Source organism: Pezoporus wallicus, unplaced genomic scaffold (genome assembly GCF_028554395.1).
Source record: "Pezoporus wallicus isolate ANWC-B61680 ecotype Strahan unplaced genomic scaffold, APGP_CSIRO_Pwel_v1 contig_5908, whole genome shotgun sequence".
NCBI lineage: Eukaryota > Metazoa > Chordata > Aves > Psittaciformes > Psittacidae > Pezoporus > Pezoporus wallicus.
Genome location: NW_026635282.1, coordinates 54483 through 68629, shown reverse-complemented (window position 1 = coordinate 68629; position 14147 = coordinate 54483). Strand labels below are relative to the sequence as shown.

General features: G+C 48.3%; 1 protein-coding gene across 14 annotated transcripts in view; it reads left to right on the top strand.

Annotated features, from left to right (window-relative positions):
- Positions 1-14147, top strand: part of PTPRF (protein tyrosine phosphatase receptor type F) — a 398994-nt gene that overhangs the window by 335406 nt on the left and 49441 nt on the right. For 6 of the 14 annotated variants that reach the window (XM_057416512.1, XM_057416501.1, XM_057416554.1 and 3 more), the window contains 5 exons: positions 1130-1323; positions 7700-7726; positions 9944-10061; positions 12332-12910; positions 13537-13634. In XM_057416512.1, coding sequence (XP_057272495.1) covers positions 1130-1323; positions 7700-7726; positions 9944-10061; positions 12332-12910; positions 13537-13634 — 1016 coding nt within the window. The remainder of the gene's footprint in view (positions 1-1129; positions 1324-7699; positions 7727-9943; positions 10062-12331; positions 12911-13536; positions 13635-14147) is intronic. The other 8 variants (XM_057416531.1, XM_057416581.1, XM_057416564.1 and 5 more) reach the window with 3 other exon arrangements.

Sequence of the window (14147 nt, the reverse complement as noted above, 5' to 3'; positions counted from 1 at the left end):
ATATAGTACTGATTGTTTCTTGCTGTGCTGAGAATTGGGGCATACAGGGTTCCAAACCCCTGGATTTTCCAGGGCAGTGGAAGGTGGAAAGGGTGCTGCAGTGGAGGTGCTAGAATGGAGCCCAGATCCTTCACTTGAGTACAGGGCACTTGAGTAGCAGCAGTGTGTTCTGCAGGGTATGCACACCTCTGTTCCCAGCTGCTTCAGCCGGAAGGAGCTTTCCAGGAGCAACTGAGAAGCTCATTTTTTAGCATTGACATTTTTGTCACAGTCAATGCAAGAGCAAAAAGTAATAAGGAGGTAATTTTTCCAAATGGTAAATAGGGTATAAATACATTTTTAAACGGGCCTCACCTTGCAAGAAAATTGATATTTTGTGTGCAGTGTAATTTTTCATTTTATTATCAAAAAGCATTCAGCTAGCCGTGCATGAAATACGGTCCCCAGAGCTGTCACAATTCCCACAGGCCCCTTTATCTGACTGAGTTCAGTGACTGCTGTCTCTGAGCTCTGGGTTATTGTTTTAGGATGGTGCTTTTCCCCCTCATTAACCTGTTGCTGTCACAGGAGAAGAGCACGTGTGCACTTTGGCTGCTGGCAGGTAGCAGGGCTCCCCGCAAGGCAGGCTCAGCACCCAGTTGCGTTACCTGGGGGCTGTTGGACTGTGTTTAGATATATGCAGAGGGATCTGAGAGGAGATGTTGTGACAGGCAGGATGCAGAGAAGGCTTCAAAGCCCCTGCCTCTGCTGCCGGGCACCCTGAGCTGTGGGTGGTTATAATATTCCTTATATTCTGCGATATTCTTGTATTCTTCCTTGATCCCTTATTGCTGTAGACAAGAGAGGGATAGATGGACCTTGGGTCTGACCCAGCACAGTGGCTTTTAGAGGTGCTTCTGCATGTCACAGTCGCACTCCTTCCTACTGAGAGTAGCAAAAGTGCTTGGCTTCTGGGAAGGGGTTGGGGATATGGCCACACTGGAAAACTGCAGAATGATCTCCTGGGCAGGTACAGGCACTTGTGCCAACATCTGTCATTCTACTGAGGTGAAGGGAAGGTAGAGGAGTGAGAGATGATTGACAATGGTTGTGTCGTATCTGCTAACTGTTTATCCTGTGTGTGTTACAGTGCCCAGTGCCCCACCTCGAAAGGTGGAGGTAGAGTCTGTGAATTCGACTGCCATCCGGGTGAGCTGGAAGCTACCCATCTCCAACAAGCAGCACGGGCAAATCCGCGGGTACCAGGTTACATACGTGAAGCTGGAAAACAATGAGCCCCGAGGGCAGCCAGTGATCAAGGACGTCATGCTGTCGGAAGCACAGGTACAGTATGGGGACCACAGGCTGGTGGGCATGGCACCTTTTTTCTCTGCAGAGGGCTAGGCTGTCTGGATCCGAGTATTTCTTGGCCTCCTCTTGAGGCCAGGCATGAGATTCAGCTCTGCCTGAGCAAGGCAAACAGTTTATCCCTAAACCGTGGCTTACAAATAGGTAAAATGTTCAATCAGGAAAGGATTGCTGTAGGAAAGATGATGTATTGAATGATGCTTCTCCCTTACCCTTTCTGACATGTACCTCTCTCTACCTGCCACGTCCTGTGCAGATTTCAGCTGCAGCAAATTGTGTTTTGCCAGTCAGGTTATAAACCATCAGAGTTTTAAGGCCTTAAGTCTGTTTCTTTTGTGCTTACTATGTTCAGGGCAAAGTTTCTCCCTCTTTGCAGTGCTACCTGCTTTTTTGACACAGGGATGGCTCTGTGCCATTGGGTGGGCGCAGCATGCTAGGCAGGGCAGCCCTCCTGTGGCTCAGCAAAGCCTCCCTTTCCTTCTGCTTTTGCAAGGCAGGGACTTGAACCTTGCATTGCCTCTTGAAACCAAAGTGTAGGTGAAACCAACTGAGTCTAGGAAAGGCCGATGGGGTGGCAGGGGAGAATTGAGCTGCAGGCCCATATTGCCCTGCCCTCTGACTTTGCCCTCTGCAAACCCCATATAACAATCTGCTCATAATTATGTGATGTCCTGGATACCTCACTGGCTGTGTGCTGAAGCCCTGCTCCTTCATAGTGCTCCAGGCATAGATATGCACTCTGCTCAGCCCAGCAATGTGCAGTTGCTTCTTTCCCAGGGTCTGGGGAAGTTCTTGGTCTGTTGTGAAATACAGCTCTTCTTTGGAGCGAGGGTCCTTCGTCATGGATGACCCAAGCTGTTCTCTACAAAGATAATCGTATAAATGAAGTACAGGATCTGCTGCTGTTGGAAGCGACAAGTAATCGATTCAGAGCTGGCTTGCCTGAATGATGCCCAATATAAATACTAGAGAGCTGCAACGATTAATTGATCTCTGGCCTGAATGCAGCTGTGAATCATTTATATGTTTGTCAGTAGGGAGTGCAGTGCACAGAGGCAGCTTTACTCCCCATTCATATTCTGAAGGGTAAAACTCAGAAGTAATGTGGAAGGGAAAAACTTTGAAGAGAGAAAATGTTTTGAGGGTCCTTGCAGTGTTGTCTGGGGCATGTCTCTGTTAATGCTTCAAATGCTGCTTTATTTTAATCATTAGAAAAGCAGCTTACTGTGCTTTACTTATTCCAGGAGGATATAAACTTCTGTGTTGTTTGACCAATTGATGCTGTGTTGTTCAGCTGGAGTTTGGAGTTAATGGGTTGGTCCCAAGCATCAGTGGGCGAACTTGGCAATGTTGTTCTTGTTTGTGTTTTCAAACATTTCATGCTTGCCCAGCCAGTTCTGCTTTCACTCCTTACTCATGCATTTCAGAAAGAGAAACCCCATGTTAATGTGCAGGAATGAGGATTCCAGTGCCAGAAACTTTCCAAGGAGTGCTGGATTTTGCATTATTTTGAATGTGTGCATCAAGGAGGCAAGTTGTTTGAAGCTTCCTGGCATGTCAGACCACTTACCAGTCTTTCGTATTCGGTGAATTTATGTGGGAAAGTTCTCGAGTGCTGTGACTATGGTTTTTTTCTGGTGTGTGTGGTGCTCAATTCATCCACTGTAACTTTTGGATGGAAGCAAAGGCCAAAAGATAGTTGTAGAAAAGTGACTACTCTGAAGAAGTCATGTCACTCCTGGGATAAACTAATGATGACCCTGCAGGGAAGAGGTTTCACTGTCTTGGCAGTAGAGATCTTTATTTCCCAAAAGAGTGAGAAGCCAGGCATGACCTGTGCTTGTGATGAAATACGTCTGTTCCAGAAGCTGAAGAACCCTGTAAGAGCTGCCATCTTTCAGTGCGGCAGTGTGTGTCTTTGCAAACAGCTAGATGGAACTTTAACAAGTAGTCTTGGAAGAGTTATTTTCTGTGGAAGGCAACAAAAAGAGTCACAAGGAACACCTGTCCCTGAAAGTCACAGAGTGAAAATGGTCAGAATATAGCCACAGTTCAGTACTCCTAAACATTCATAAACATTTCTACCAGTGCACGAGGGGAGAATTAAACTGCTTTCTTCTCTGGAGCCAAAGAAATTCTCTGAACACGTAGACAGAGCCTCTCCTCCTTTTGTCTAGCCAGGCTGTCTGCTGATTTTGAGTAGGTATGTACCATATAATCTGCTTCCTGCAGATGGTATGAAGACCCTGGTTTTACAGCTGACTCATCATTTTCCCTGATTGAAGATGAGAAATGGAGAGAGTAAATGAAGATGAAAGGAAAAAAGGAAAGGGAATGGAGATGTTAGCTGTGCAGATAATATAGATTCCGAGTTTTCAAAACCATGTGAGTGGAAAGGACTGAAAACATGAGCAAGAAATGGGACCCTGGTGCCGGAGAGATCACATTCTATTTTGCAGCCTCCTGTCTAGGGAAAGTAACCTGTCATTCAGAAGGTCCTGTGATGGAACTGAGGCCTCTCCCTCCCCTCTGTGACTGTGCCTGAGGCTGATTACCTCCATCAGACTTCTCATGCCTTCCAGTCTGAGCTCTCACCTCCTACTGGCTGACTGATGGACAAACAAATCATAGAAGCATAGAATAGTTAGGGTTGGACCTTAAGATCATCAGGTTCCAACCTCCCTGCTGTGGGCAGGGACACCTCACACTAAACCATTTCACCCAAGGCTCTGTCCAGCCCAGCGTTGAACACCGAGAGGGATGGAGCATTCACAACTTCCCTGGACAGCCCATTCCAGTGCCTCGCCACCCTTACAGTAAAGAACTTCCTCCTTGTATCTAATCTAAACTTTGCCTGCTTAAGTTTGAACCCGTTACCCCTTGTTGTATCAGTACAGTCCCTAATGAAGAGTCCCTCCCCAGCATCCTTATATGCCCCCTTCAGGTACTGGAAGGCAATGTGGCCAGCCTGCTTGTTCTCAGCCCAGGCTGGAATATCTTGAGGGGACACTTCACCCTATGCTGCATTGTGGCCCTGAGAACTGCTCCTGCCCTCAACTGTGCAGCATATTTGACCGGGAGCCTGCCTCCTGCATCATTCTGAGGATGGAGCGTGCACCTTAGCCTTGCTAGAGCCCTTTGCAGAGCCAGCCTGCTCAGAGAGCTTAGCAGTGCTTCTGCTGCTGGGAGCTGGCAGGGTACAAGAAGGTCAGGCTTTGTGGAGGAGACACTCCTGCCACCTCCTCCTCCTCCTGCTTTGCAAACAGCCATGGCAGGGGAGAGGCACACTGCCCACAAGAAGGGCTGCAGGCTCGCGGGAAGATTGCGTGGTCTTTGCAGGCAGCACTTTTCCATCCAACATGCAGACTGAGTGCATGTCCCACCAGCTTGCTCCAGATGAGCAAGCAGTAGTAACGGCAAGCACTTCAAGCTGTTGGACAGAGATCAAAGGAAAACAGGCTAGCCAGAGACTCCTGTTTCCTGGGCATTGCCCACCCAGGCATAACACAGGAATTTACAGCCTCCCTCTTTCGCTGGGTAATTGTCAAGGATTTTTTTTCAAATCTACTTGGAACGAGTCATGCATGGGTCTGGCACGGAGGTGAGATGTACTCTGCTTTGTAAGTGGAATGAAACTGAAAGGCATCATCCAAGGGGCATTTAAGTAATAGACAAACCTGAACTTCTGGAGTCCTCGGACCCTTCCACATTCCCACAAGCTGGCACCCAAGTTTACATCTGGAGTTGTGCCACAGTCACTGAAGCAGAGAGAAGGATCTGAAGGAAAACTGCAGTATTCACATTTCATAGCTGGGGCTGTTTAAGGGGGCTTAAGTCTGTCTTTTGCAAGAACCATGGACAGGGAAAACAGCCGTTCCCTGGTGCGACATGACTGTGCTGTGTGGTGTTGAAGTGTAAAATGAAATGTTAAGGCACTGCAGCTGCCATAAATACACACTGTTAGCTTTAGCACTTCCCTGAGCCATCCTGTCTCATGCACACAGCCCTGTCTGAGTTCTTTTTATGACAGCTCCTGAGCTTTTCAGATCAATTTGTCTTACTGACCAACCTTCAACAGTTAAGAAGCAATTGAGCTAGTTCAAGGAAGGAAATGTTTTGATCTGCAGATATTTTCATAATGAAACTGAATTTATATTGAACATATTTATGCAGGCCTGGCTTTTCACTGTTATTCCTTCAGCACAGTTCTCAAGGCATTTATTTGCACTCTGATCTGATGCAAGATTAAAGTCCACTGAAACATAAGAGCAGAGTTTGAACATTAAACACTTGGTCTAAAATCCTGGTGGGTGATAAACTATATGCTGTGGTGTGAGGGGCTGTCAGATGCAGTAGCCTCCTGAGCCCAGGTCTACTCTGTTGTTTGTTGCACTGGGGTAACCTTCTGCTCCTGCAGCTAGCTACATGGAGGCAGGCTGGGATGTTGCCATCCACATGGCCCCCATCCACCAGGGATGTGGTGTTGAAGCAGAAATGTACTTCTGGGAGAAAGAGCTACCAGGCCTCATATACCTCCTGTAGCAAGACTTCTGCCAGGTTTCAGATCAGCAGGGCAGAGAGTGTGGCTGTTGCCAGCGGCGTGGGCTGGCTGGCGTGTGGGTAGTACATCAGTAGCAGTGACTTGGGTTCAGCTAAGCGTGCAACACTGGAAATAACACCAAGATGTATGTGGAAAGAGGTCCTTTGGTGACCATAATACCTCATGAGGGCTTTGGCTATATAGAAAGTCTTTAGGGACAACTTGACCTCTGCAATGAAATTAAATTTTAACATGGTTTAGGGGGTAATTCTACTGCAGTCTCATGGCATCAAATAAGTGAACTATAATAAAATCTTAGAAGATTTTTTTTCTCCAATAGCTGCTTCTTTCTGAATTTAAGAGAATAGAATAGCAAATACTTAGAAGGTATGCCACGTATTTTACTACTGAGGAGAGTACTCTGCCACTGTGACAGGTTGCAGCCTGTGAAAGCCACCTCAAATAGCCTGAGTACAAAAGGCTACTTGTAGCCTTAATACCATTTAGTATTACTGCTGCACCCACAGGTTCCCAGGCACTTCAGCAGTATTAGCTGGGCTTTCCAGTGTCCCAGGGAAGTCAGTATCTGAGCACCATTTCACAGCTGCAAGCTCAGGCTCAGAAGAAAGGCCTGCCAAGGCTCACACTGAGTCAGGGGCAATAGTACCTATCTTCCACTTTCATCTCTATGCTTGAACCTATCGACCGGTGCTTCCTCCAGGCAGATTTAGTAACCTGAGATGGAACACGTCACCTTGGCTGAGAGAGCTCACTGTGATCTCTGCAAGCCTTCCTTTGGTGCATCAACCACAAAGAACAGTGCCACAGGCATGCATGGCAGGTCTGCTAAGTTTCACCACCCCAGTGCAACTTTGATGTCTTAGAACCCCAAATCCAGCCAGAAACCTGCATGTTCCCTCTTCAGAGCCCTAATTGAGCTGCCATGGCTGGGAATCCACGTGAGCTATTGCTGGGAAATAGTTTGTGTAAAAGTCTTACCTGCAGGGCTGCTCTTGCCAAACAAGTGTTTGCCATTTGGTATTGTGTAATTGGAGGTGAGAAGCTGTTTCCTCAGTATATGTACCAGTTTGAGCCTTGCTCTAAGCCACGCAGCTTTGTTGGAGAATCAGCTTAGTGTGGAGCTCTGTGTAAGACTCTCAGCTTCTTGCAGATGTTTACAAGAGATGGCACTTCTCGGTTTTCTGAGGTCTCCAGAGCATTTTCTTGCAAATGATACAGGAAAGAGAAGCTCTATAAATGCTGTATTGGTGCTTCCCTGCAGAGAGTGCCCTCTGAGTTTTGTGTGTTGAAGTCTTTGATTCTCAACAAGAGATGGTGACTGGAGGATCACGAGAACAGAAACTGGACATTAGTCCACTGATCTGTTGTGAGTGATGCAGGGCAGCAGTCAGCCACAGAGCCTTGATAATGCATGCTGTCCCTACTTGTTCTGCTTGTGGAAGAGGCAGAATAGGACAAAAAAAGGGGAAAAAAAAAAAGCCAGAAAGGTAAAGGACTGCAAAGTTAGGACATGGTGACCTCTGCATCCGTTAAGAAGGAAGCTGTTGCCCCTGTTTGTGTGAATGATCTCAGACCTACTGTGCAGGCTAGCAGCATGTAGAAAATTGCTCTATGCCACCTCTTCCCTTGGCACAGCTTGTGCCAAGTGATCCTCTGTGTGTAAGTGTTGTAATCCCCCCAACCCAGTCCTGCTAACCCCTGCTGTTGTCATTGTCATCCCCTTCCTACATGTTGCCCCTTAAAATTCTGTGTCTCCATTTTTCTCTCCTACTTCCTTTCTCCCCCCGTCAGTGGAGAACTGAGGACTCCGTCGACCATGTAAGTACCACTTGTGTGTATTCCAGGTTGGAAAGGAGGGGTTTGGTAAATCGATTTGTGAATTTCGTAGACACAGTGCTGTCAAAACATCCCTTTCACTCCTTTAATGAGGCTGGAGAGTTACATTGTGAAACCTTCCACAAGCAGCAAATCCAGAGAAAATTGGCATTTAGATTGCTACTAAATGCAGAAAAGCAATTGACATTTCCTATAATCTGTATTTCCAGCTTATTGCAGTGCAGTTTTAGGCAGGCTCAGGTGATCAACTCAGGAGCTGCATCCTGCTTTCTGCAGTAGTTGGCCCACCGAGTTACGTGGTAAAATTAGATATATAATCTTTAAACCACATTGATCGTAGTCATGAAAAATAACCTGCACTCTCAACCGTGACCTTTGGTTGAAACACAGATCGTAATAGGAAAACAATCACATTTAAACAGTTAAATCCAATTTTTCCCACGTAATTTTGAAATACAAATTTGGAGGAACAAACTAGAAAATGACCTTTTTAGAGTCAGCAATTCAATTATGTGCCCTACTGTGAGCTTCCCTGGCACAATGCATTTCTCCTCCTGCTTTTTACAGAGGATTCTCGCGCAGAGTGTGTCATGACAGCACTGTGTTTACATTATGCAATCTGACCTTCTTTCATCCGTCCCTCATCTCTCTTCCCCTCCTCTCAGCTCGCTTGCTTTGCTCCTGGTGGCATGCTTTTGCGTGAGAATTTCTCTTTGCATGGGTTTGGGAGGAGTGAATTCTCTTGGGATGTTCAGAGTCTGCAGGTTTTGTGTGAGTGCTTCCCCCGCGGGTCCATTGGCACCGATCGGACTGTGCGTCCACTCACCCGCACACACGATCTGCTGCAGGGGCGGAGTTGGGATTGGACTCTGGTTCACACGGTGATTTTGGCGGGGTTCTTGTTGGTGCTTGTTGATTTTTCTCTGGGCTGGCTGGTTCCGCGATGGTAACATGGTGATTTTGATGAGTAAGCCTGGGCAGGTAACCTGAACCAGCAGCGCTGACTGGAGATCAGCAGGTTTAACAGTGTGCGTGTTTGTGCGAGTGAGTGATGGGAGGACTGGCTGTGCTCTGAGAGCGACCACAAGTGCCCCTCATGCCCCTCAAGCTGGCAGGGCTCGCCTGGTTAGATATGAGACCCCTGAAGCAGCCTCTGACAGCGCCTTGTCCCTCTCCATCGCTACACTTCTTTTCTGAAAGGGTAAATAACCAACCCAGAGCCTCTGTCTCCTTTCGAAAACCTTCCCCAGCCTCTTCTCCAGCCTGGCTGTCTCTTGCTCCCTGACCTGATGGGTTATTAGTGCTAAACGGCCCCAGTCCCTTTCATAACACCCACAGATGCACACAAGGGTGCCTGTACTGAGTTCTCCAAGAGCTGCTGAGCTCGCTGTGCTTGCTCGTTTGCAGGCCTGGCCAGATGCACTTGGCATAAGTCATGTTGCTGCTGGAGGCCAGGAGGGAGGAGTGGTGCTCCCCTCTTTGATCTCAAATTGAAGTGCAGAGCCATGCCCTTCTCCTGCCCACAGTAAGCCAGAGCATGCAGGGGTGCTAGCACCCTGCTGAGTCTGCCTTCCTCTGGACCTCCCACAGTGCAGGGTTTTCCCTCCAGGTCTTGCCAGTGCCTTGTGCTGACCCTGTCCCATCACTTCAACACCGTGCCTGGCAAGGAGGTAAACACACTGCTGTAGCACTGCAGGTGCTCCCTGCCTGGGGCCTCCAAGCCTGTGTTGCCTCTCTGTGCTCCCTGCAGCTCTGCTGTGAGAGACAGCTTTAAAAATCCCCAAATTAGCCTCCAAGAGATTTCCCCAGCCAGCTGAACTGGCTTTTGTTCTGGTTCACAGCTCCACAGTCCTTTTACTCGCAGGCTTCACACAGGACCTTGTCTGGAGCAGATCTCCCTCTTGGCAGAAGCCATGGGAGAGCAGAGCTGCTGACACAGGTTGCTGGTGGGTCCCTGAAAGGCCAAGTGTTAGAGGCAGGGGTTGAAATGAGGTGGGTCAGTGTTGGAGTGGCAGCAGTTGTTGTTTGCTGGCTCTGTGCAAGATGTGTGTTTGAGTGCAATGTGTGAGTGTGAATCAGTGAGTGTGTTGGTGTGTTGCTGTTGGAGACACTGACCCCAGTGCCCTCCTTTGCTCACTCCGGTAACAAGTACCTGTTCTTCTCATTTGCCCCTTCTCTGCCTCGTGGATGTGCTCCCAGGAGACAGTCATTGGAGGCCTGCTGCCAGAAACCACCTACTCCGTCACAGTCGCTGCCTACACCACCAAAGGAGATGGTGCCCGCAGCAAGCCGAAAGTCATCACCACCACAGGGGCAGGTGAGTGTGGGGAGTGGATGCCACAGCCTCTTAGGGGTGGTAGTAAAACCTCCCAGGAGGCATGGGGAGTATGGCCAAGGCACCTGTACAGAGGAAGCGAGAGGGCTGGAGATGCTACAGAGGCACATACTCTTGTGATCTCCGGCCCTTACTTACTGGCTTTGCCACTGGATCACCTGAGCAAAATACAGCAAACAGATGGACAGATAGTGCCAGGGCCTGTGAGAGAGCAGTGAAACTCACGGGTTTGAGCTCATCTGCATAGGCCAGAGACCTGGGAAGAGGAAGCCTGAAAGTCCAGGCCCTCCCTCAGCTTTGGAGTTATGGCCTGTCCTCACCTTGTCCCCATAGACAAGTGCCATTTCTTGCTTCCTGTGGTGACTACAGTGTCACCTGGGATGATTCCTGGCCAAGAGGGCTCCTCAGAGGTGCTTCTCAGCTTCCCCCCCAGCCATTGCTCCTGCTGTCTCCCCAGGATTACATAGCTGAGCCCAGCTGCTCCTAGAGCTGTGGTAAAATCTGGAATGCAACAAATCCTGCCATAGGAATACTGCGGACACAACTTCTAGGTCCTGGTGATCACAGCCAGTTTGGTTCTGCACTGTCAGCAGAGACATGTACCCTGTGCCTCACGGAACACAGGAACCTCTGCCTGGAGCAGGGGCACCCAGGATTTCATCAGGTGCTTTCCTCCGGATGTGGTCAAACTTGCCTTTGGCAGTGGCACCAACTAATTGACATTGTCTTGACCACGATTTCCACTCACTAGACCTGTCCTACAACTGATAATCCTGCTGCTTCCTCACACCAGCCACAGGAACAGTATTTACCACTTGTTATTATGGGAATGCAGCTTGTGCAAACTGAGAGCATTTGTTCCTGGTGCTTTTAAACAGGGAACAGCTTGCCGTCTCCTCCGCACTGCATATGGGGAGCTCCAGAGGTAGTTTCCACTGTCACAATTTCAAATGCTGTCTCCCTTGTGCCTCGCCATGATGTATGCTCTGCTCATCACATTGCTACAGCTGTCCTATAAACAGGAAAAGCTTCCTAAACATACCGGTGTTGCACTGTAAACCGCAGTGGGTCTTCCCATGTTATGATGCACATTTGAAGTTAATATTTGGAATCAGCTTTGAAAATAATGTGTCCCTTAATACTAGCTGCTCTTAGACATTGTATTATGAGTGCAAGAAGGATGGCACTGGCAGTGGAAATGTAATAGTATGTCTTGCTATCTCCAGAACCACCCCCAGAGCTGCCTTTGTACAGGCTTGTCTGCAGGCTTGACCTCAAAGGGGAGTGTTGGTATCGCCCTCTCATGGCAAAATCGAGGCATAATTCTGTCAAATACGTTTTTCTCATGCTCATCTGTGGGCTCATACATTTCAGAAGTCTTCAAGGCTATTTTATTTACGTAGGTTTGGCTACAATCCTATTTTCATTTTCATATCAGTGGCCCCATCCCTTTGATTCTGAGTATCTTCCCTATCAGTTGATTTGTTTACAAATCTGAGCTGATGTGAACTGAAGACACATCCTTTTTTAACTGAAGGAGATCAAGGTATTAAACCACCAATTTAAATCCATCAGTTCCTAACCAGTGATGACAACATCCCTTGACTTGTGCAGCATAAGCAAAATCCTGTGGAACGCTTGTGTTCACCTTTCACATCGACACTGACATCACGAATCTGCTCATCAGCTAAACCAAAATGTATTCTGATGGCAAACAGCCCACCCAGCTCTGCTTGCTGCCTCTGCAGATGGTAAAACTGCAAGGTTTCAGGATGAAATTTGTCTGCCTCCAGACAGATCAGGGTGCTGGACTTGGGCTTCTGTGTGTCTGTTGTGGTACAGTGCGCTGAGGCCAGCGTGGCCTGGTGCTGCACACTAGCTGGAGTGTCTGAAGACCACTGACTGGGAGGACGGGATTCGTATCTTCTCTGAGTTAAATGTGATGCTTTGAGGTACCTTAAATCTTTCCTATAAAAGGGGATGAATTTTGGGGCTGGATATGGCAGAATTTATTGCCTGTTTAGATGGCAGCACATGGGAAAACGGCAGCCAAGAGCTGGCTGGCTCCAGCTTCCCTCATCACCGGATTAGGGTCACTCTGCCTCTATCCATGTGAATTGTCTGTCGTCCTCTTCACCCTGTTGTCTGAACTTTCCCACTTTCCTCAATCCTCTTGGACTGAGCAGCACAGAAGCGGTCCTTCCTTGCCCTCCTTCCAGGCTATAGATGGTCATTGTGTGTTTATGTTGCAGTCCCAGGGAAGCCCACCATGATGATTAGCACGACAGCCATGAACACAGCCCTCATCCAGTGGCACCCACCCAAGGAGATGGTAGGGGAGCTGCTGGGTTACAGGCTGCAATACAGACGTCTTGATGAGGAAAAGATGAACACGATAGACTTCGGGAAGAGAGACCATCACTATACTGTCACCAACCTGCACAAGGGGGCCACGTACCTCTTCAGATTGTCTGCCAAGAACAGAGCTGGCCCAGGAGAAGAGTTTGAGAAGGAGATCACTACAGCAGAAGACGTGCCAAGTGGCTTCCCACAGAACCTGCGTGTGGTGGGTCTCACCACTTCAACCACAGAAGTTGCATGGGACCCTCCAGTCTTAGCAGAAAGAAACGGCAAGATAGTCAACTACACAGTGGTATACAGGGACATAAATAGCCAGCAGGACCTGGTTAATATCACCAAGGACACAAGTATCACTTTGATGAATTTGAAGCCTGATACCACTTACGACATCAAAGTGAGGGCCCGCACCAATAAAGGGGTTGGGCCACTCAGCCCCAGCATCCAGTCCCGGACAATGCCTGTTGAGCAAGGTAAGTGCCCATCTAACAAGCCCTATCAGCAAGCAAGAGGCCTTTGCTTCAGCTCATGAGGCTAGGCTCCCCCTTGCTCTGACTTACTGAGATCAGGTACTGTGTGGCTCCCTAGTCTAAAACTAGTTCGGCGAGGGGAAGCTCAGCGAAGGTTTCCTTAAAGTTGCCATTTGGGGAAGAGGGGCGTTGGTGGTAGCTTAATCGCCTTCACTGCTCCACAGGCACACTTTGATGTTTTGTCTGTACATGAAAGGCTCCTGCTTGAACTGGAGCAGGCAGCTGGGTAGGATGATCTGCAGATCCAGTACCTGAGCACCACTGTTCTTTGATCACGGCAAAGGGCCAAGAGAGTGTGAGTGGATGGGGGAGAGAGGAACACTACAGTTAAGCCTATGACTTCCTTTCTGTGATGCTGGAAATTATAGTAAAAAAGCAAAACTCCACTGGAGACTGGAGACTTGGTAAAAAGGCAGCTGCTCTTTTCTCCTCATCTCACTTCTCTGCTGCAGCTGAACTGTTTGACCTCTGATGCTGAGATAGATAAAGAGAGACTTGGAACCGAGCTGCTGCCTGGCTCCCTCCTGACTTGGTCTTACAGTGCTCAAAAATCTTGTTTTTCATTTCAGTGTTTGCTAAGAACTTCCGCGTCAATGCCGTCATGAAAACATCTGTGTTGCTGAGCTGGGAAGTGCCTGACTCCTATAAATCTGCAGTGCCTTTTAAGGTAAGAGTGGGATGCAGAGAACAGGGAACTCCACCTGTGGCAGTGAGCAGGACAGCAGAAAGCAGCATCTTGACCTGCCACATGATGTTTCCCAGCCATTAGACAAGAGATGAGCAGAGCAGGGTCATATTGCTCACTGGCCTGGAGTCTTGTGGAGCTCCGATCTCCAAGGCCAAGTTAGGTAGCTGCTCTTGCTTTTGAGCACCTGTGCATGAACCATGGCACACAGTAGAGCATATTGCTGCTTGCTTTCCTTCCTCTCACTTTTCTTGAGCCAGAAGGTGGTGTAGTTCTGTTGATTTCTTTCTGGTTTGATCAGTTGTGGAATAGCCAATAAGCACTTGGCTCGTGGTAACAAAGCAGGAGTGAATAATGTTGGCTGATGCACACACTGCCAATACCAAGCAGTGAAGTCGTGCACTGGGCAGAGAATAGGGTTGTCTCAGTGATCGTAGTATGTGTTTCTGGCTTCTCACCATCCAGTTAGGAACCCATCTTGACCATAGCAACTTC